Genomic DNA, 22,155 nt, shown 5'->3' with positions numbered 1-22,155 from the left:
ACGAGTGAGTCATTGAATCATTCACTCAAGAGATTCGTTCAAAAACGCTGATTCATTCAGTAATGAAACGAGTGAGTCATTGAATCATTCACTCAAGAGATTTGTTCAAAAACGCTGATTCATTCAGTAATGAAACGAGTGAGTCATTGAATCATTCACTCAAGAGATTCGTTCAAAAACGCTGATTCATTCAGTAATGACACGAGTGAGTCATTGAATCATTCACTCAAGAGATTTGTTCAAAAACGCTGATTCAACCAGTAATGAAAACAGTGAGTCATTGAATCATTCACTTAAGAGTTTCGTTCAAAAATGCTGATTCATCCATTAATGAAACGAGCAAGTCATTGAATCATTCATTCAAACTGATTAGAAAAAATATTTCTTTCAAATTAAAATCACATTTTTAAACTTGGCACTTCAAATAATGATTGTATTGATTAATCCAGGAGATTTTTAACATTACTACCCACCGCTGGGACATTTTAAACCTTTTTAAATGGACTTCACATATTAATATTTTGTCAGAGCCTCCAGTAAATTACATGTGATTTTGTTTAGTTGTCTGTTCAGATTCTCAATTTATCCAGAATCGTCCATCTCTATATTAAACTGAGGACTACGCATTTGACATACTACACCTTTCACACACTGCTTTTCACAATTTTGCATAGTAGGTATTTTGATGATATTTTTTAAATCAGGTGTCCTAAACACATCTCCCATCTGCCATTGGTTGAACAAACAGATTCAAAGTAAAATTGAGTCTGTATCTTTGGTTGGGACATTCAAACAGACCGATGTTTTGATAGCGCCACGGTGTTCACGCCTGGGAATCAGCTGACCATCATCTTACTTCTACCTGCATATTTAGCTGTGATCCAATATTGTAACCTTCAATTACACACTTTAGTTTTTCAGAGCTTGAATATGTTTTTAACCTCTCTGATATCCTCCAAACGATCGATCTTTTATCAGCTTTCAATTTAGCATTTGTTGGTTTTGCGTTTAGCACTGAAAGAGTGTTGAGCGCATGTGTGCACAGGTGCGCGAAACATTGTGCTCGGTCCGTGCCACAGACATTACAGCGGAGCAAGAGCGCGATACACTGGAAAAGAAAGAGAGCGAGGGAGATAAAGGGAGGGAGAGAGCGCTTTAAACAGACGTGGACGGCTGCCTGCTGCTCATTCCCCTCAGAGCTGTAGCGCAGATGAAGCACTGCTGAGCTCACCAAAAAAACAGATCTAAAGAGAGGAAAAGAAAGAGAAAAAGAAGGACATAAGCTCATTAGCGACAAATTATTATCAGCTGGAGGAGGTGTGTGAATGCGTGTGTGTTTGAGAGAGTGTAAGAATAGAGGAAGACCTCAGAAGAGAGAACAGAAGTGTCAGCAGAGCTGTGGATTTATGCTGTCCGGTCTTGACATCCCTCCTTTCCTCCTCCTCTCCTCCCCCTCTTCAGCAGGCGGGCTTTTTTTGGCTGACCATGCGAGGATCGTCTCAGTGCTGCGGGAATCTCCTCTCCTCCTCCGGATAGTTTCGCAGCTCTACTTCCGTGGCTTTGACACTTGTCTTTTTCACAAGGGAACATCTTGGAAAGGGAGCAACGCAACTTTTGAACTGTGTAGACGTCTCCTTTTTCCTTGTGCTCAATAATTGATGCCGTTTCTCCGCTGCTGCGGTGGCTTGGACGGGATCCACAGGACGGGATCAGGAAGGAAAGTGACCCCTGCATGATCCCTCATTGTGTCCTCTCTGTGTTGTAGACTGCATCTTCTCCGTCCTCCTCATCCAGCATGCAGGTCTCAATCGCTTGCACAGACCACAATCTGAAGGGTCGGAATGGGGACCACGGAAAATCCAACGCCACCAGCCCGAACGTGGTCAACGCGGCACGGGCGAAGTTTCGCACAGTCGCCATCATCGCCCGGAGCTTCGGCTCTTTTACCCCTCGCCACCACATCTCTCTCAAAGAGTCCACCGGCAAGCTCACTGGCATGAAGTACCGGTACGTCTCTCTCTCCCTACCTTCCTCATTTCCTTTTCTTCCATCCATGGATCCCTTCTATCTCTCATGCTGGAAAGGTTTGAAGAACTTCAGTGATGTTTGGGGTGAATTGTGGTGGTCCAGGTCATGTTTTTGTCCCTGTCCAGCACAAACAGGACGTTATTGCTCTTCATAGATCAGTGTGAGTGTGTTTCCATCCAATTACTTTTATGCTCATTTTGGGATACTGCATCAAAACTGTGGGATAGCAACGGCACGATGCGCATCAATTTTAAAAATGTGCTAGTTTGAGTCGAATAAATGTTTTATCCCTTAAGAAAACATGCAGATGAACTACGATGGAAACACATTTACCAAATAAATAAATTCTTTGACTTCTTCTTGACTTAATATAACGGCATCAGCGGACCGATCTCGTTGCACAGCTTCTAAAATTGTTTTGGACCCGCTTTATATTAGGTGGTCTTAACTACTATGAACTAACATTTAAATTAATAATTTGATACAATGCACTTATTGTGTACATACATGTTTTTACATTGTACTTGCATTAAAAAATACCTGCATGTAATTACATCTGTAATTAATTTCTGTAGTTACATTTATAATGACACTTCCCTTACACCTTAAACTTGCCCACACCACCACATCTGTCCCTAACTTTACCTGTATCCCACCTCAATATCAGCAAAAGTGTTTTTAAATACAATATGAACACAATAAATACCTTTTACTAATTTTTGATGTAAGTACATAGTAGTTGAGGCCAGCTAATATAAAGTGGGACGACTGGTTGTTCTGAAATGCTTGAGCAAAATCTATCATCAATGTGGTTTGGTATAATTACCTTCCAGAAATCAAATCGAAAGCAAGATAACACGTTTATTGTACATGTTTTATAACATACAGTGGCATCTCCTACATTTACTATTGATATTTAGTGCTAGTTTATCTGGAGGATTTTGTTCTCTTCGACTCACTGGATGGATACTGCAAATTTTGTGCATATTCGTAACTTTGGCTGGAATAGCTTGTGCGATATGTGTGTTTGACCCACTCTTGATCTGTCTTTGTTAGCTGAGCTCACTCAGTTCCTCAGGACAAACAAACCATCATCGTTTACTATTCAATATTTACACTCTAGTGAAGTGCAGGCACTTCATTATGTGCTGCGAATACCCAGAGCATTGATTCTTCGGAGTGTTTCCTCTCTCCCTGTTCTGGTAGAGTGTGTTTACTGGTGTTTTTTCTTTGATGGTAGGTGTTGTTGCTTGATTTGATGCAATATTTTCAGGGTATCTTCTGCCTGCTCTGCTGCATGTTCTGGTTCCTGGTGGGATGTGCTGTTTCTAATTGCAGCAGAAATGCTTCTAAATGCAAATGTTTTGTGGACCAGGTTAGTGTCTTTCACCTGATGTCCTGAATAAGCACATTACAAACATAAGCTTAAAGAGGTGGTCACATTAAAGGGTAAGTTCACCCAAAAATGAAACTGATATCATTAACTCCTCACCCTAATGTCGTTCCACACCCGTAAGACCTCCGTTCATCTTCAGACACAGTTTAAGATATTTTATATTTAATCCGAGAGCGTATGCAAGTGTATGCACACTATACTGTCCATGTCCAGAAAGGGAATAAAAACATCATCAAAGTAGTCCATCAGTTAGTTAGAATCTCTTCACTGTAAAAAAAATTGTTGGTTTAACTTAAAAAAGTCAGTAACCTGGTTGCCTTAAAATTTTGAGTTTATTGAAATTAAAAATTTGAGTTGATACAATGAAGGAAATTAGTTTAATAAATAGAAACTCAAAATATTATTGTATCTGAACCACATAAAAAAAGTTGATAAATCATGAAAATAGTACAATTTGGCATGTTTTACTGCGTCATCAGAAATAAAACACACAATTACCCAATATGCTTACAAAATCTTTTAATAATATTTTAATAAAAGTTCGGATCTCAAAAAAATGTAATTGTATTAACTAAAATTTTTAATTTCAATAAACTCAAAATTTTAAGGCAACCAGGTAACTTTTTTTCTAAATAATTTAGTCTATTACAAACTATTACAGTTTATAATTGTAATAATTTAAAACTATTACAAACTATTACAGTTTATTGTCCTTTAAATTTTCATATTTCACCAACAAACTGTTATCAAAAAGTTGATATAAAAACTGCTTTATGTGGTATTTAAAACAACTCTTTACTTAAGCTGTTTAAGTGTTGATTATTAAATAAGTTTAAATAATTAATTGATTATTTTTGGTTTGGGTTTTCAAATCTAAAGTGCATCCTGAATTTTTGGTTTCAGTTTTGGACCAGAATTTTCATTTCAGTGCATCCGCGTAGATAAGGTACAAATGTCCTTTTATCAGTCCTGCCCCTGTGACTTACCCCTAAACATATAATATTTCCACATTTCTTTTTCCACATTTTTTTCAGGGCTCATCAAACTTGAACTTTTGTGTGCATATGAATGAAAGTGAATGGGAATGTCCAAGTGAAACAAGATAAACAGAGAGAGAAAAAAAGAGTAAGGGCATGACGGGAATGTGAGAAGTGTCAAGAGGTTGGGCAGGACGGGTCTGGACTTCAGGCAAGTTGATGAGAGAATTATGAAGAAAAGATTAAAAAAAGCATGCACTGATTCATGCACAATATGTGTGTGGAAAGAAAAAGGACCAGTTTAGATTTTAAGCTATCTCAGGATATCCTCTTGTATTAAAGTATAGCTGACATGATAATCTGGTTCAACTGTGTGTGTGTGTGTGTGTGTGTGTGTGTGTGTGTGTGTGTGTGTGTGTGTGTGTGTGTGTGTGTGTGTGTGTGTGTGTGTGTGTGTGTGTGTGTGTGTGTGTGTGTGTGTGTGGTGTGTGTGTGTGTGTGGTGAGTTTTACAGCCTTTGTCTTTTCTTTTTGATCCTTCGCTTCTCTGGGAGTTCTGGCCTCAGACCAGCCCTGTCATTTCTAGAGATGGATACTTTTGTACTTAATCAATAAATCAACAAAGTAGGCTACTTTAGGGGCAGTGAGTCTGGAACATTTTTTACTCTATACATCAGATTGGGTGTCTTTTGCACATGGTTCTAGCCTAGGTGTGGCAAACCAAGTTTAGGTGGGTCAAAATAAAAAAGGGCATCTTTCCAGCGCCCTGTGTTTTGTGCCATTGGGTTGCGCACCATGAAGCTGTTTGAAAGGAAGAACACGTCCTGTGTGTCGCCCTCTATTCCTCTCCAGACAGTGTTGAGTTGTTCCTCCGCTGAAATAAAAAGTCACTGTGTACAGTGTTGATGCAAACTGCTGGCTGATGAATCAGACCACACGGTGCCAAGTTTGATTCATGTTTGCTGTCACTTCAAAGTATTTGCGAACTCAACTAGCCGCAGTAGAGCTGCACAGCAGTGTTATTCTGAATGATAGTATTTGTAAATATTTTTGAATAGTTTTTCTATTTGTTTCATTTCAAGTTTATTATTATTTAATTATTGATTATTATTATTTAATATTGCAATTTAGCTTTAAGTTTTTAAGTTCCAAGTTTTCATCTATTATTTTTTTGTTTTAATGTACTTCAGCTTTATTTCAAGTAACGGAAATGTTTCCAGTAACAACACTGATGCAACAATATTAAACCTCTGGCTGATATGATAAGGTGATCATTATTTTGTGTGTTGTTGCTGATAACTGATACAGTCTTGCTCTAAAGTTTACATACCCCTTGCAGAATCTCTGAAAATGTGAATAATTTTAACAAAATAAGAGCGATCATACAAATGCATGTTATTTTTTATTTAGCACTGTCCTGAATAAGATATTTCACATAAGATGTTTATATATAGTCCACGAGACTATAACATTTCTAAAAATGACCCGTTGAAAAGTTCATGTACCATTGATTCCTCATACTGTGTGTCATTCCCTGATCATCCACGGCTGTGTGTGTGTGTGTGTTTTGTGATGTATGTTTTTGAGTCTCTCATTTGTCCTGAGCAGATAAATCCGAAAATTATTTCATTTTCCAGCATCTTTTGCATATTTGAACCCTCTCCAGCAGTGAATATAAGATTTTAAGATCCGTCTTTTCACACTGAGGACTATTAAAACTATTTTAACTATTAAAAAAGGATAAAACATTCTTGGATGCTCAAGAAGGAAACAGTACATTTAGTGGAGTGAAAACATTTTGGAAGAATGAAGATGTCCACATTTTTCTTATTTTGTTTATATATACATATTTTTTTTATTTAGTACTATTCTTCAGAAGCAACAGGAGATAATTGCATGTTTCCCAGAAGACAAATTAATTACAATTAAGCTTAATCGTCAAATTCAAAAGGTTTTCAACCCCCGGCTCTTAATACATCATACATCATATTTCCTTCTGGAGCATCAGTGAAAGTTTCAATCTTTTTATGAAGAACATTGGGCAGTTTAAGTGTCCAGGACAAAACAGGGACTCACAAAACACAGATTAAAAATCAATGGAACATAAACTTTGGTTATTTCTATTAATTTAGCTATTTTTGTCCTGTGGACTATATGTAAACATATTTTATGTAAAGTCTCTTATTCAGGACCGTTCTAAATAAAATTCCTTTTATTTTGGTCAAATTATTCACATTTTCACAGATTCTGCAAAGGGGTATTTAAACTTTTAAGCATGACTGTAAACACCCGGTATTAAAAATTCTACTATTTTGTCTGAATAAATTAAAATCTAATAAAATAAAATCAGTTTTTTAAATTCTACAAGTGAATTTAAGCAGTACAGTATTGTAATGCACAGTATAAAAAATAAATATTCATTTTAAGATTCAGCTAATGATTATTTAATTATTAGTGTTATTAAGGTTTGCAGTAGCCATTATTTTCCGCCCCCAAAAAGCTTGTGTTAAACCAGACACTAATTTGCGCTGCTCTTGGTAAATTGTGTTGGTCATTATGGAAATGATCCAGCTGCGTGTTCTCTAATTTGCGTGTCATCAGTAAATCACAAGCTGAACTTTCCACTCCCATCTGCGTTTATATGTATTTATAGCTATTTGTAGTGCATTATTACCAACCCCATGGACAACAGTCCAACTTATCCACCTCTAAAAACTCAAACTGTTTATCCATTAACAGCAGAATTGACTTTGTTTCTCAGACCAATGTTCGTCTTGATCTCTAGTGCAGCAGAGCATTAGCGTATGAACGTCTCTCTCTCTCTCTCTCTCTCTCTCTCTCTCTCTCTCTCTCTCTCTCTCTCTCTCTCTCTCTCTCTCTCTCTCTCTCTCTCTCTCTCTCTCTCTCTCTCTCTCTCTCTCTTTCTCTCTCTGTTGATAGTGATCTCTGTGTTGTTGACAGCCCGTCAGGACAGCATTAAAAGTGCAGGAGAGTGTACTGATGCAACATACAGCGTATGATTGAGGAGCAGATAAAGGAGGATTGGGTTTCTAGAAGTTAGACTTATAGCTCTGCATGTCTATCATGACTTCATTGTACAGGTCTGACAGGGAACTGATCTGAGGGAAGCTTTCTATTACACGCACTCATGATAAACATTCGGACGCTGATGGGCTTCATTGTGTATGTTTAGTGTTGCAGTAGAAACCCTGGAGACCCATTAGATGACTCTTCACAGTAACTGCTTTCAATCGTTCTTCACCAGTCTCCTATATGAACAGCTGCTGATGACCAGAAATGCTGGATTAACAACTGCAATCCCCACTGAACTGGTGCTAAACCAGCTCCAAACCACGCTCAGCTGATCGGTTTGATGTCTGCATGGTTGCCAATTTAAAATTGTAAATAAAGAATGAGAGGAGGCAGCCATTCGTAACCAATAATCCTCTGGAAACCACTTACAAGTCACCAAACACAAAGCTTTAATAGGCTTTGAAGCAACAATGGCACCTGTGAATAGGATCCTGTAATGTATGATGAATAGAGAGAGAGAGAGAGAGAGAGAGAGAGAGAGAGAGAGAGAGAGAGAGAGAGAGAGAGAGAGAGAGAGACCTCATCCATTCCGTATCTGAATCGCCCCTGAGGAAACAAATATGTAGGAGTCGTAAATAAAAAAATAAAAATAAATTGTTCTTCTGGTGTGAATATTCCATTTGTCATGGCTGACCTTTACTGGGATTTGTTTGGAGGGAATGAAGAGCTTCTCCGGGAAGATCTCAGTGCAGGAGATCAGACTAAAAGGTCACTCTGTAAAATAATGGTAAAATACTGGCTGCAGAGACGCTGGCAATCTACGGTAATTCTACTGTATTAATACTGTGAAATGACAGCGTTTTACCGTAAAAAAATGAAATAACATTTCCAGTATTTTTTCTTTTACAGTAAAATACTGGCAGCAGAGATGCCAGCAATCTACTGTAATTCTACAGTATTAATACCGTGAAATTATTTATAGCCATTTACTGTAAAAAATACATGCTGTACATGATGACTGTGATTAATGAGTTCAATTAAAATGATGACTATAGAAACAACAGTTCTGGGTCAAAAGGCCAATAGGTTGGAAATCAAAATCACACTGAAAATTACTACAGTAAAATCAGTAATAGGCTAATAAAAAGGTGAACATTTGTTTTTATGCAAGAACACCAAAAATGGACAAAAATATGCAACTTAAAAGCAACATGAAGGTTTATGCAGTAAGAGAAAGTGCATAAAAGAAAACATGGTTATAAAGTTTAAACAGATAAAGAAATTGGGTTTTAAATGTTTAATAATCAATAATGTTTAAGAACAAAATTGACCAGTTATTTCCCTTATTTTATTCTCCCGTCAAAACCATCAGGCTGAGTTCCACCGAGAAATACACAATCCGAAAGCCTTGATAAACACTGAAGTTTGGGAATAAATGATGTACTTCAGACAGTGAATTGACAGGATTTGACCCTTTATGCTAGGAGTGGGATTCCTCACAATACGATACGATACACGATACATGGCTCATGAAGCGTGAAATGACTGAAATATGTCCTCTTTAAAAGAATGTGCTCCTCGCTGCAGTCAGTTTCAAATTTCGTTCTCCGCTTCGATTAGTTTTCTTCTATAAATATGTCATGAGTGTTGTGAACACAGACAATTTTCACAGGGCACTAGTGAAGAGATTCACCCAAAGGTTTCATCATTAAATGCCTTTAGGAACGTTAAATGAGAATAAAGTGTAAAGTGTTTAACACAGTAGCAACTACTTAGCCTAGAAATCTAGACGCACCCTAGCGGCAGCAAATCTAATCTGCCCGCGAGTGTCGTCTAGCAACTCTCAATACACTTCTGAGCTGTAAACGCCAAACTCTGGACGGGCCAATCACATTGTGTATAGAGTCGGTGGGCGGGGCTTAACATAATGACGGCCGAGTTGCGTTTGCGTGCTTCTAGTAAACACAGAAACTGGCGAATGGCGGCGGTCTTTCGAATCAGCTTTGAACGCGACTCTGGAAGACTTGGAGTTAAGCTTTTCTCTGAGAAAAGAACAAAGAACGGCACTGAAGTCATTCTTAAAAAGGGAAGATGTGTTCAGAGTTTTGCCGAACGGATACGGCGAAAGTTTAATCTTTCAGCTAGCTCTGGTTGGTTGTAGCGCTATCCTATCGCGTGCAGAGGGAGTTTGAAAGACAACCGTTTATCCGCCCCTCGGATTGAGCTGTCAATGGTGAGTTTCCAGACCAAACATCTTGATGTGGTCTGGCTTTGCCAGGCTAGCAACTACTGACTTACTATTAAACTTTTCCAATAATTTGTTTGTTTCATTCAGAGCTCTTCACCGTTAGGCAACCTACTGACCTACTATATGTGGTTCACAGTTTAGAAGTTATTGGAATCTTGTTATAAATTGTCACATCTATGCATTTGGGGTCGGCAAGGATGCACTAAATTGATCAAATCTGACAGTGAAGACTGCATCTCATCGAATCTCTCCCTCTCTCCATCTTTGTGTATCAGTGTTTTGGTGCAAACTGCTTGTCGCCGGGGTCTTATTTTCTGCATGAGAGCTCAGAGTCACCTGACCTCCCACTGCAGCACTGAGGCAAAGAAAATAAGAGGCGCTAAGACAAGCACCCATACTCGCTTCAAGAGCAGCTGATGAATTAATAACTGAATGCACGCTCACGTAGTCACTCAGAAGTATGCACACATAAATTAAGGAGGCCAGATAATAGGATAGAACTTAATGATAAAGGCTAATCCGGTTGAAACTTGCCTATCGCTCAAGAACCCATGGAAATTTTGCACCATGACAAAGCAGCGCTTAGACTTTGATTCAATACACAGACCTGAATGATGCCTGTGAGCTTTGAGCGAACCCTAACCATGTATAAAGACAACAATGAGCATTGAAATCTGAATTACTCTTATGTGTGGTTATGATTTGATTAATAAGTCCCAGAACTGTGACACTATCCGCTGTTTTGTCCTCAGTACAGAATTACACACTTCATCTGTTAAAGTACGACAAGCTGGCTGGAGATAAATGGAAGCTGAGGGCTCATTTGTTGACTGTCGTTTACAAAGTGTTAATGAGGAACATCTTGTTGCTTGTGGGCTCCAGTGGCCCTGCAACTAAAACCTTAAATTAGCCTGGATAGTTTCCATGACAACATTTAGATTTTGATTTGTCTCGCTTTGTAATTTAACTGGTTAGTTGAACATGTTTGCATCCTTTAAAAACTAGAAATATGTCTTAAAGTGATAGCTCACCGAACATTTTTAATTCTGTCATCATTTACATTTACAGTATGACTTTCTTCTGTCGAAATTTTGAGGAATGTTAAGTTTTAGTACCATTGACGTCCAACGAGACATTTCTCAGTATATCTTCCATTGAGTTAATGTTAGATTTCTGCTAGTGTGCTGTGAATTCATATTAAAGTTATTGCTGTTATTAATAATTTTCAGCTCTATTAATTTCAGGAAATATATGCTTCTTAACAAATATGTAATTAAGTCATGAATCTCTAGAAGGGTGCAGACTGATTGGTCCTTTAAAATGCAATTTGCAAGCAATGACATCATTACTGCATGGCACAAGCTGATTGGCCTCTGCTGATTCTGCAGCCAATGGGATTGCGTGCTCAACATTTAAATAGTCGGGTTCATTCTTTGCTGTAAGCTTGTCCTGAAACTTGCTATGGCACAAATACCAGTAAATTGACTAGCGCAAACCTTAGTAAATTACCTTACGTGATTAATTTAAATACTCTTCTCCCATAAATTAAGCATCTGAGTCCCTTTTTACACCTGGTATTAAGATGCATTTTGGTTGATCAGATCACAAGTGGATGATGTTAAATACAGGTGTAGACGGGGTCTACAACCGTTTGAACTTGCCCACTTTTGACCACTTCCAGAGGTGGTCAAAAAAAATTAAACCGGATTGCTTTTCTAGTGTAAACACTCTTTTAGCCACTAAAAGACCGCCTACTCTCCGTCTACTGACCTGACGGGCAAACATTATGGGAAGTGCGCTAGCCAGACATGATTTAAACTTTGTCGACTGAAGACTCGAGTTTAGTTTAAAGATGACAAATGTACCAAGCACCATGTTCTCTCACTATTCTTGATTTGTAACACACACTCAGTGTTCGTCTGGTGTGCCAATGCCCTACTCTTATGTAAATTGCACAAGCTTATTTGGTCCATTACCCGCCCATAGACCCTTCTCTCGAAGAAATCAGGACTGAAGTGGCTGAAAGTGGACAAAAGTGACACCAAATACATCGACATTGCCATATTCAATAACATGCTAAAACTATTCAGAGAGTTGTCACGATTAAATAAGTATTCATTTAAATGATAATATATCTGAGTGGTTAATAAACATTGAATCCAGGTGCATTAGATTAAAAGCCTCATATTTTAAGAGAATATTTCTTATCTGAATACTTTAGTGATGATCTATAAAACTTATATTACGAATTAAGACCCCAACAATCTTTATGATATGCTTTCGGGGAGCCTTATTTAAGGAGATTGTTGTAATCAGAGCAGTCAGGGTCAGTCCTTACGCCCTTTACAATCTCTGATTCCTGATTACCCAGCATTTACAGCACGTAGGTTGTCCAGCTGCCTGTCCAGAAATGGGAAAATGAAATGGATTTAAAGCTGGATGGTGACATAATGCAGCCCGGGGTCTGATGGACATCTCTCACACCTGTCATATTCATCTCCTCCGAGCACTGCCTGCCTCTCTTCATTATCTGCCCATTCGCTGTCGTCCTTAAACAAGCGTCTCTGTGCTCAACTCAATGTGAAATCCCACTAGTGTTGTGATTAAAACGGATTTTATAATGTGTCTTTTTGACGAATGACTTGGTCTCTATGTAAACATGTTTTGTCAAAAGAGTGTTAGAAGAAACGACCATGCTGTCACAAGCATTCTGCAGCCTAATGACCGCTGAAATGTGTGTTTGACCTTTGCTCCCTGTCTTGGTTTATTTTTGTGATAATGACCGTCTGACTGTACATCATCCTTTAGACTTTCTAGTGAACATCAGGCTGTTAAACCTCCAAACTAGGAGGCAAATGAGAGATTTTAAAGTGACAAACTTCATCTTGAGCAAAGACAGTTCTGTCATAACCGCTTTGTTCTCTGTAACTCTCAGTGTGCCGTCTGTTAGCGCCACTACTTTTGTTAAATGCCATGCTAGCAAGATTTATTTTACCCCATAAAAACTTAACTGCTGTCCTGGGAGAATGATGAGCTGACGTTTGTAGACTCATAGCCACGGCACAATTCTTCTTCCTCTGTTTTTCTGAGACATGCAAAGAGGTTTTACTTTAAACGAGAAGCTGGTATTATAATGATATAAACGCATTATGGAGTGTTTTCGAGATACAGGTTGAGTGGTGCTGCATTTCGTAAAATAAGAATGTATACTTCATTTAGAGAAACCTCCTCTTGACACTCAATTTAGGGGGAACAGATAGAAAATTGCAAAGTCAGAATGTGTTTTGCTTATTGCTTTAGTTTCAATTGATGGTTTTCCATTTAAACTCCCTCACTTTCATTAGTTCATTATTAGTTTTAAATCCGTTTATATTGTTATTTAACATGTCAGTTAGGCATTTAGTTAGATTAACTAGGTGCAATAAGATGTCGATTATAAAGACTTGTAAAACCCTAGCATGACTAGAGGGAGCAGTGAGGTACAATTGCATCTCTTAAAGGTGCCCTAGAATGAAAAACTGAATGAACCTTGCCATAGTGAAATAATAAGAGTTCAGTACATGGACATCACATACTGTGAGTCTCAAACACCATTGCCTCCTCCTTTTTATGTAAATCTTGTGCATGAAAAACACCACAGAAAAATAGGCAAATCTCAACATAACACCATCTGTGATGCAATCGCTGGGATCATTAATAAAGTATGTACGCCCTTAACATTTGCATATGTCAGACCATGTTTATGTCAGGCTGAACTGATGGAGCCGAATTATTGGGAGTTGTGCAGGTGTCATGCGAGGATTGCGAAAATGGCTGATCCTGGACACAAATATCATGTTCCAGGCTGTGCAGATAAAAAATGTCAATAGTCATGGTTGCTGTTTATTATAATCGGATACCGCAAAAAATTTATTAAAAATTTTCCGTTTGCTCGGCCCATTTCACCATGGACAGTTTTTCTAACTTGGGACAATATCAGGCAAGCTAAAACTGAAGAAAGGGGCAATTCAAACTATATTCCTGAAAGCAGTAAGTAGTTATTGTATCCACTTATTGACTGTTTAAACCATTTCTGATTACATTGAAAGTTTCTTAGAGAGACCACTCTATCCTTCTAGCTAAAGTCACCTTCTCCACCATATAAGTTAAAACGACAGTCATTTGACAAGGCTTCTATTCATTTTGTGAGAACTGAAGTATGAAGTTTTTGCATGCTTGTATTTCAGAGTACATCACAGTCACTGCGTAGCCTACATTATGAACGTTATATAAACATGCAGTATCGTTGACGTAAAAAGATGAGTCTAAAATGTAGTTTAAAAAATAAAAACTTGAACGAAAAGCACTGGTTTTGGTTTTGTCGGGGGAAAAGAAGAGAGTTCTAGTGTTCGTGCTGGCAGTTGCCAGATTTCAGTAATTTAAATCCCCCAATCAGAGCTTTTCTGTGAAAAGAACACGTATACTAGCCGGTGTTTTACCTAAACGTGCAATCTGGCAACCATATGCACGTGAGCGCTCTCTCGCACACATGCGGCTGATCTGAAAATACCAATAAACAAGTAAGCAATTTTATCAATCTCCATTTGAGATGTTCTGCTTAGTGTCATTCAGTCGGTCTGGGTTCTGTCAGGACTCACGAGCCGCTTCCCTGAACAACTGCACTTGTGTGAGCTGCTGAAACAAGCCAATCAGAGCAGAGCTCCACATTACTATTCATGACTCTTCCAAATAAGGCAAAAACAGAGCATTACATTTATAGGGTTGTAAATGGACATGTAAAACTGTATCTGGACAATTTTTGCCCTTAAACAAGCCACATACCGTCTATGTAGATATCAGAGAACAATATTGTTTTAAACTCATTCTAGGGCACCTTTAAAATGGACCTATTATGTTAAATATACTTTTACAGGGTGTTTGAACACCAATGTGTGTCCACAGTGTGTGTAAAACAACCAGCTTATAATGGTAAAAATCCATCCAATCCTTTTTTTATAATCCCCATGAATTAGAAACAATGTCTGAAAATACGCTGTTCCAGATTTCCCCCTATGGAGATGTCACAGTAGGAACAAGCCCCGCCCACCTGTTATGTCTGGTTATAAACATTACAAATGTTCTGTTTTTGGATTTAACGTAACAGTCTCCATAGATTCCCGGCATCTGAGCCACTGAGGAAAGTGGATGAATTTCGTTTACTAAGGAAAAATGTGCAGAAGAAATTAGGTAAAGTCTATGTTTGTGCAGATCATTTTACGCCGGACTGCTTCGCAAACGAGGGACCTACACGAGCACCTGCACAATAATTTATGGATGATCATGAAAGAACATTCTAGTCAATAAGTTGAATAAAGTTAAATCTACAACAAAAAATATTCATCAACTAACCATTCAGAAAAATGTTTTAGAAGTTTTAAATTCTTCCTGAGTCTCTCCATCAATGTCCGACTCCGATTCGAACATGTAAGGCTGAACAGTTTCTGCCATTTCGGCTGTGTTAGATTCTCCAGTTTTGTTGTTGCTAGAGTATCCGAAGCTTGAGCTGTAAAGACTCCACCCTCTTCTGGAAATCCTCTTCATTTGCATATAAAGGTACACACATGTAAACGGCATGTTTTTTGCTCACACCCAAATAGGGGCAAATTGGACAAGCTATGATCTGTCTGGTGTTTTGAGCTGGACCTTCAGACAGATTCTGAAGACACCACAGACCTTTATTACATCTTGTGAAAAGGGGCATAATAGGTCCCCTTTAATTTATCCTCATGCCCTTGTAATAATGGAATTGTTCAAACATGCATATTTCTATCAAAGAGTGGATCAACCTGAGCTCACAGAGACGATCAAATCCTTTAGACACTCCCCTATTCCCCTCTCTTCCTCTTCCTCTAAGCCTGCTACTATAGAGACAGGAAAGAAAAAAAAGAAAAGGTGAGAAATTGCCTGCATACAATACAACCAGGAAATGAGGAAAATCACACAAATGTATATATATATGTCCCTATGGGGAGCCAAAATGAAGCAGCCTTGTACTCAGATGTCTCGGGTGGAATCAGAACATATGTTGTATGAAAAAAAGAGCTGAATTGGTCTGAATGTTTTTTTTGTGTGTGTGTGTGTGTGTGTGTGTGTGTGTGTGTGTGTGTGTGTGTGTGTGTGTGCGTGCGTGTGTGTGTGTCAGTGGCATGCAGTGGTGTTTTTAAATGAGAAGGCAAAGTCCTCTCTGTTAAATGTAACTTTTTTTTAAAAAAATAGTTTTTTCTTTTACCCTGATTCTCTATAGTAAGCCTATTATAAGTGTTTTAAACCTGAAAAGGTTACTTGCCAACTGGCAATTGGCAAGTGTTCATTTGAGTCTGACTGAAGGTGTGTAAATGCAGAGAGTGAATAAGTGGCTGGAGGCTGCAGCGGAAGATCACCTGATTTCTTTCTATAGCAAACCTGTATGAATGCATATCGTATATGTGCCAATAGTGTGCCAGAAAAATGGCAAAAGTGTCCATTGGCACCCTAATCGTCCCCATACTGATTGGCTTCTCCTCTCCACCATTAAGCTGGTGTTTGGTGAGCGTTCTGCCGCAATATGGCTGCCGTCGCTTTATCCTGGTGGATGCTGCTCATTGGTGGTGATTGAGGAGATTTTCCCCTTCCATTTAAAGCACTTTGAGTGCAGAGAAAAGCGCTATATAAATGTAACGATAGTACTGGTTAAATAAATGAGATGACGAATGAGATTATTTAATTCATCAATGGTTTTTTAGCCATTGACGCAATATCTTCATGACAGTTTGAACACTGAAATAAAAAAATTGCATTAACATGAGTAATTATGCATTAAACGGAGCCGAGCTGCTGTGAAAGGTGAACAAAAGCTTTCTGTTTTTAGACTCCTGTCTGTCTGACAGATACCACACATTACTCTCTCCAGCATCAGCAGGTCTGAGGTTAGACTGTTAATTACCTCTGAGAACACACACACAAAACCAGCATGCAGAAATGAGCTATCCTTTGCACATTAGCTCCACATCACACTTTGTCTTGCTTTCCAGTATAACATTAAAAGCATATGTACACGCATACTGTCATTAAATGCATCTGACTCATGCACTAATCATCCATGCCATCCCTCTTTTGCCCACCTCCTTTATTAGAACGCTGAGAGGTGTGTGTGTGTGTGTGTGTGTGTGTGTGTGTGTGTGTGTGTGTGTGTGTGACATGACAACGGAAATAATTCACATGCCATGTACGGTCTGCCATCTATAACTGAATATTACTCATCTGAACAACAAGAGAGGGAGTTACATGAATACAGTTTTTAGTGCATGCAACGTAACAGCTTTAAAACTACTGGCATTTACAAAATGTATTCATATGAAAGGTTTCAAACCTAAAATTATGCCATAGTATTTAATTTTTAATATATATATATATATATATATATATATATGTGTGTGTATAAAATTATTTAAAGAAGGAAATAATGCACTTGGCCACAGAAAAATGCACGTCATGTCATTGACACACACACACACACACACACACACACACACACACACACACACACACACACACACACACACACACACACAGAGAGACATATAGCCCCTCGTCCTTCCGCTTATCCTCTATAAAAATCTGTGATTGTGATTTTACATTTTCTGAAACGTTGACTGCAGGAAAAGCTATCTGAGGTTATTTCTCCCTCAATCCTCCCCTTACAAACCTTTAAGTTTGTTACATAATTATCTTTCCCTCCAGTACGCTGTCATGGGGGATATAATTCAGCTGTCACAGACACGTAATGCATTTCTCTATATCTCATCTGATATCTCTCCACACTACACACTAATCCAGACACACTACAGTAGTGATTATACAACATCAAAATTGCTGTTTGATTACAGCGATGATGATATTATCCCTAATGTAGCTGCTTCACAGTAATGAGCAATGAATACTGCTGAAAATGGCTAACCTGTGTTTCCCAGTGTCCCAGATCTCCTTATTCAGAGGCAAGTAAGCGGTTTACACTCCACCTCATTTATTATAGACTATTTCCAGCACCCTATGGGGACATTTGGCTTTAATACAATCAAGAAAACTCAAACTTGTATGCTGGACTTAAACATGCTGAATCAGTTGTTAAGTTTCTTTTGTCTCTCGTCCCTTTTCTGTTAATAAACGGCTGGGCCGCTGTTGTCGTGCTACGGGGCTGGTGAATAATGAATGATATTACTCCCAGTAGTGAGCGTTTGCTGGTGTCGAGTCTAAGTGTATGCATCTCTTCGTTAATTTCAACACGCAGAAACAGCACACTGGTAAATAATGCAGGACCTGGAGGGGGAATTTCATTTCTCTCTTTATCTGTTTATTTATTTATTTTTCTGACAAACGCTGCCAAGACAAATGGGTTTTGTCAAGCCGTTGGGCTTCAGGCTCTGTTATGCCGAACAAAAGCATGTTTGACACGAGCAACACGCAAACAAGCTGATCCACTTTACTAGCAGACTAAATGACAAAATCAGAATATGTTTATTTGTCTAAATAATTGCAGGGCTCCAGACCGCGACCAAATGGTTGCATTTTGCAACCTTTTTCCTGCTGGTGCGACTAAATTTAGTTAGAGGTCGCTCTGATGTGACCACCACGGTGCCAAACTGATGAGAGCTGCCACTGTTACATAAGAGAAACGTCAAACGAAACAAAAGCGGAATGGAACCGCGCTACTCGTTTTCAGCTCGGAGCAAGCGCAAGCTCACTGTCCGATCTCGATCACACAACACAGTTACCACACAGCGCTGGGAGATCCTTTGAGAAAGGGTTTTAATTCTCACAGATCTTACTGATAGATCTAGTGCAGGCATTCAGCGCAGGCTTCTCTGTTATAAACCACAGATATCAGATCAAATGGTGCTGACGTGGAAACCAGGAGAAACACTGAGCCATGAACGGAGTTCAGGAGTTTCAGACACAAATCCCCAACATTCACCATGAATCAGCGTTGGGTGTAATTAGTTACTAAGTAAGTAATTAGTTACTGTAATTTAATTACTTTTCCCTTGAAAAAATAAAGCAAGCGATTACTCTTATTTTTCTGTAATTTAATTACAGTTACTTCTGATGTAATTAAACTAAATACTAAATATAATTATACATAATTCAATAGTGGAATTAACATCAACATTTAAAGTCTAAAATAAATACATTAAATAAATACTTTAAAATACATGTTTTTATGTAACCTTCTCACATTTTTAATACTTTGGTCAGTTAATAAGAGTAATTTATGTAGTTTTATATTATGTATTTGAATGAATTAAAAAAGCTGTTTCATGTCTATCCTTGGATTGCTTAACTCGAGGTTGATATAGGATTTAGAAAGTAATTAAAAAGTAATAAGTAATTAAAATACTTTTTGGAGAGAGTAATTTGTACAGAAATCTAATTACACTATTGAAGATGTAATTAGCAACTAGTAATTAATTACTTTTTTAAAGTAACTTACCCAACACTGACCATGATTTACTGTAGTAACACCCCATGGTATCGTAGCAGAAATAGTCATTTTACATTATTCATCTCAGGGTTCGTACAACCTTTTGAGGGTGAAATTCAAGCACTTTTCAAGATTTCAAAGCTCTAAATATTATCAATTTTAATAATTTATTTTTAATGTGATGTTTGTAAAACTAAAAGTTTAAATGTATAGGAAAACTAACACTTTGTGGCAAACAAGCACTTTTATTTAAAGAAAAAGACATGAAATGACCACTATAACCAGTAGATTGCAACAGAGGAGCACTTATTAACAATTTTTAGCCATTTCCACTCCACTTTTCTAATATATGGAAAAAAGTTCAAAGACAAAGTCTCATGAAAACAATTTTTTTTTCTTTAAATTGTGACTGAATTACACAGAAAACAAGTAAGGAGCACTCCTTTTATAATCACTGAAGCTGTCGGTCAGTTTAGTGTGATATAGAAGAACAATAATACATTAATAAGAGTAGAATTTACACATTTTCACTATAAAACATTGTTTTTTGCACATTACTGTTGTTAAAGGTGCTGTATGTATAAAATACCGTAATATGTTTGCAGATTTTTAGGAAACATGCTATATTCACCTACTTGTTCATCAGAAAAACAATGGTACATCCAGTTATTCTGCTTTGAAATGTGTGTTCTGTGTCGGAATGTGTGTTTTTGTTTTGTCTGTGCAAAACTTTTACCCAACAGTATTTCATTGTCAATTTCGCTCGCTCCTGTTGCGTGTCCTCAAGCTGGCAACCAGTGTGAGCGTCGAGTCTGAGGAGGCGGGGGCGGGGCAAACAACCATCTCCAATATTGTGAATTTGGACTGCAGTACCTATTTCAACCTCTAGCTGTCAATCCTACATACCACACCTTTAATAAAAGTTATCTGCATATCTGTTCAAGCTCAGTAATTTTCTAACAAACAAACATGTAATATTATTAGTAACTACGCTTATTAACAAAACTATCAAAATGTCAAGTTTACGTATGTAACCCTCATTCCCTTAAGGAGGGAACGGAGACGTACGTCGAATGTCACCAACTGTAAGTGAACAATATTCAGTTCATTATTCAATTTCCTTTATAATACATTTTCCTCCAGCGCCACCAAATCAAATGTTAGTCTGGACACTGGAGCCCTGTTAAGGTAAATGTCAGTTCAAATGGCCAATTTTTTTTGTATGATTTTCTGTGAACCCTAATCATAGCTTTGATGTATTCCTCATTGCAGCTCATTCTGGCAAAGAAAAAAAAAACCATCCGTTTAAAATAAAACCCATTCTGGCATAATTTACCAACCTGCATGACTATATGTGTGACTCAAAAGAAAATATTTTTCTTTATCTGTTTCATTATTAGAACAATATTGTTAAAAATGACTTTGGACGTTCATGACTAAATGCCATCATTCAGAGCTTAGAAGTACTTAGAAGAGAGTTTTAATGGTCTATAAATCTATTTGACTTAATGTGAGTAATAATTACTGTGATGATTATGATAAACGATCTTAACATCAGAAATCAATCTCTGCAAGACGAATGTCCTTTACTCAGAGGATCTTATCTCTTAACATTTAGCATTATGGAGTGTTTATCCTCTGTTCCCTGTGGACTGTGACGGGCGTCTAGGGTCCAAGGTGGGAAGAATCTATTAAAGTGAGATTCAAAGGGTTCATCAACTCCCTCTCTCACTCCTGCCGCTGAGTTATTGAGCTTTTTCCCCTCACCCCTTTCAAGCAGCAAAATAATAAAGGGCAGAAATTCTGCTAGTTCTCATTATTTTGCCCATCCTCCCTTAGATGATTCACTGTGTGTGTGTCTGTGTGTGTGTGTGTGTGTGTGTGTGTGTGTGTGTGTGTGTGTGTGTGTGTGTGTGTGTGTGTGTGTGTGTGTGTGTGTGCGTGTGTGTGCGTGTGTGTGTGCGTGCGTGTGTGTGTGCGTGCGTGCTTGTTTGTGGATATTGTACTTTCGCAGCTGCGCTGGCCTGTCACACCAGAATGGGCTTTTCCACAGATCTAACAGGCTATCAAATTTTATTTTTTATGGATTTCTTTGCCTTAAGTGAAAAGCAACTCAAATGGGAATACTGAAGAGTATATTGCAAGAAGAATAGCTTAAATTCTCATAGAACTAAACTCTGTGGCAAACAACTGGAATTCCAATAGGAAAAGGCATTCTTATTGACTGAAAAAGAGTTTATCAAAACCAATAGCTGTCAATGTTAGAGGCGAGGTGTATTTCTGCACCAAATGGTCACAATGTTTACTTTTATAAACATATATACTGAAAAAAGTAGTTATTTCCACAAAAATATTACACTCTAAAATACTGAGTTGTTTCAACACATGTTTGGGTCAAATAGGGACAAATCCAACTGTTCATTTTAAACCAATTGTCCATATTTAAACCAAACATGGGTTGAAGTAACCCAGAGATTTTTAGAATCGCAAATGCACATTTTTGGAGACGATAACATTACCAATTTTAAAAGTTTGTGATTTCAGGCCCCCAAAACGCTGTTGGTGTGTACATGAACGGCCAAAACACATACAAAACAAGTTTTCCTTTTAAAATCGCTGTCATGTAAATGCTCCTCAGAGAGACGGGGAGCAGGATCCAAATGCAACAGAAACATTGATTTAAACAAGCAAAACAAGAGTGAATCAATGCACTAGTGATGGGTGAAATTCGAAACTTTTGCGAATCATTTGCTTCGAACCAGCAATTCGGAGAGCATATCAAACTGTCAAGTGATTTAAGTAAATGATGCTTTGTTATGTCTCAGTGGTTTTGAAATGTTTTCTGAGATTGCTCGTAATAAAGTATTTTTTATCGGTAACACTCCAATAAATTAATATTTTTCCATTTGTAATGTGACTCAGTAATGAGCAGCACAAATTGGCTAAATGTGATACGGCAGGTAATGGATCTACATATG

At 37.9% G+C, this 22,155-nt stretch overlaps 1 protein-coding gene across 3 annotated transcripts in view; it reads left to right on the top strand.

Moving 5' to 3' along the window:
• kcnab1a (potassium voltage-gated channel subfamily A regulatory beta subunit 1a) overlaps positions 1–22,155 on the top strand; it is a 166,794-nt gene that overhangs the window by 59,803 nt on the left and 84,836 nt on the right. Inside the window, exon 1 of one of the 3 annotated variants that reach the window (XM_067419094.1) lies at positions 1,188–2,007. The exons of the other annotated variants lie outside the window; for them this stretch is intronic. Coding sequence (XP_067275195.1) covers positions 1,796–2,007 — 212 coding nt within the window. The 5' untranslated portion in view covers positions 1,188–1,795. Of the gene's footprint in view, positions 1–1,187; positions 2,008–22,155 lie in introns of those variants that run through there. 3 annotated transcript variants of the gene reach the window in all.

Source organism: Pseudorasbora parva, chromosome 16 (assembly GCF_024679245.1).
Source record: "Pseudorasbora parva isolate DD20220531a chromosome 16, ASM2467924v1, whole genome shotgun sequence".
In the NCBI taxonomy this organism is placed as follows: domain Eukaryota; kingdom Metazoa; phylum Chordata; class Actinopteri; order Cypriniformes; family Gobionidae; genus Pseudorasbora; species Pseudorasbora parva.
Note: the sequence above shows the minus strand (reverse complement) of the source record. Positions and strands in the feature narration are given on the sequence as shown.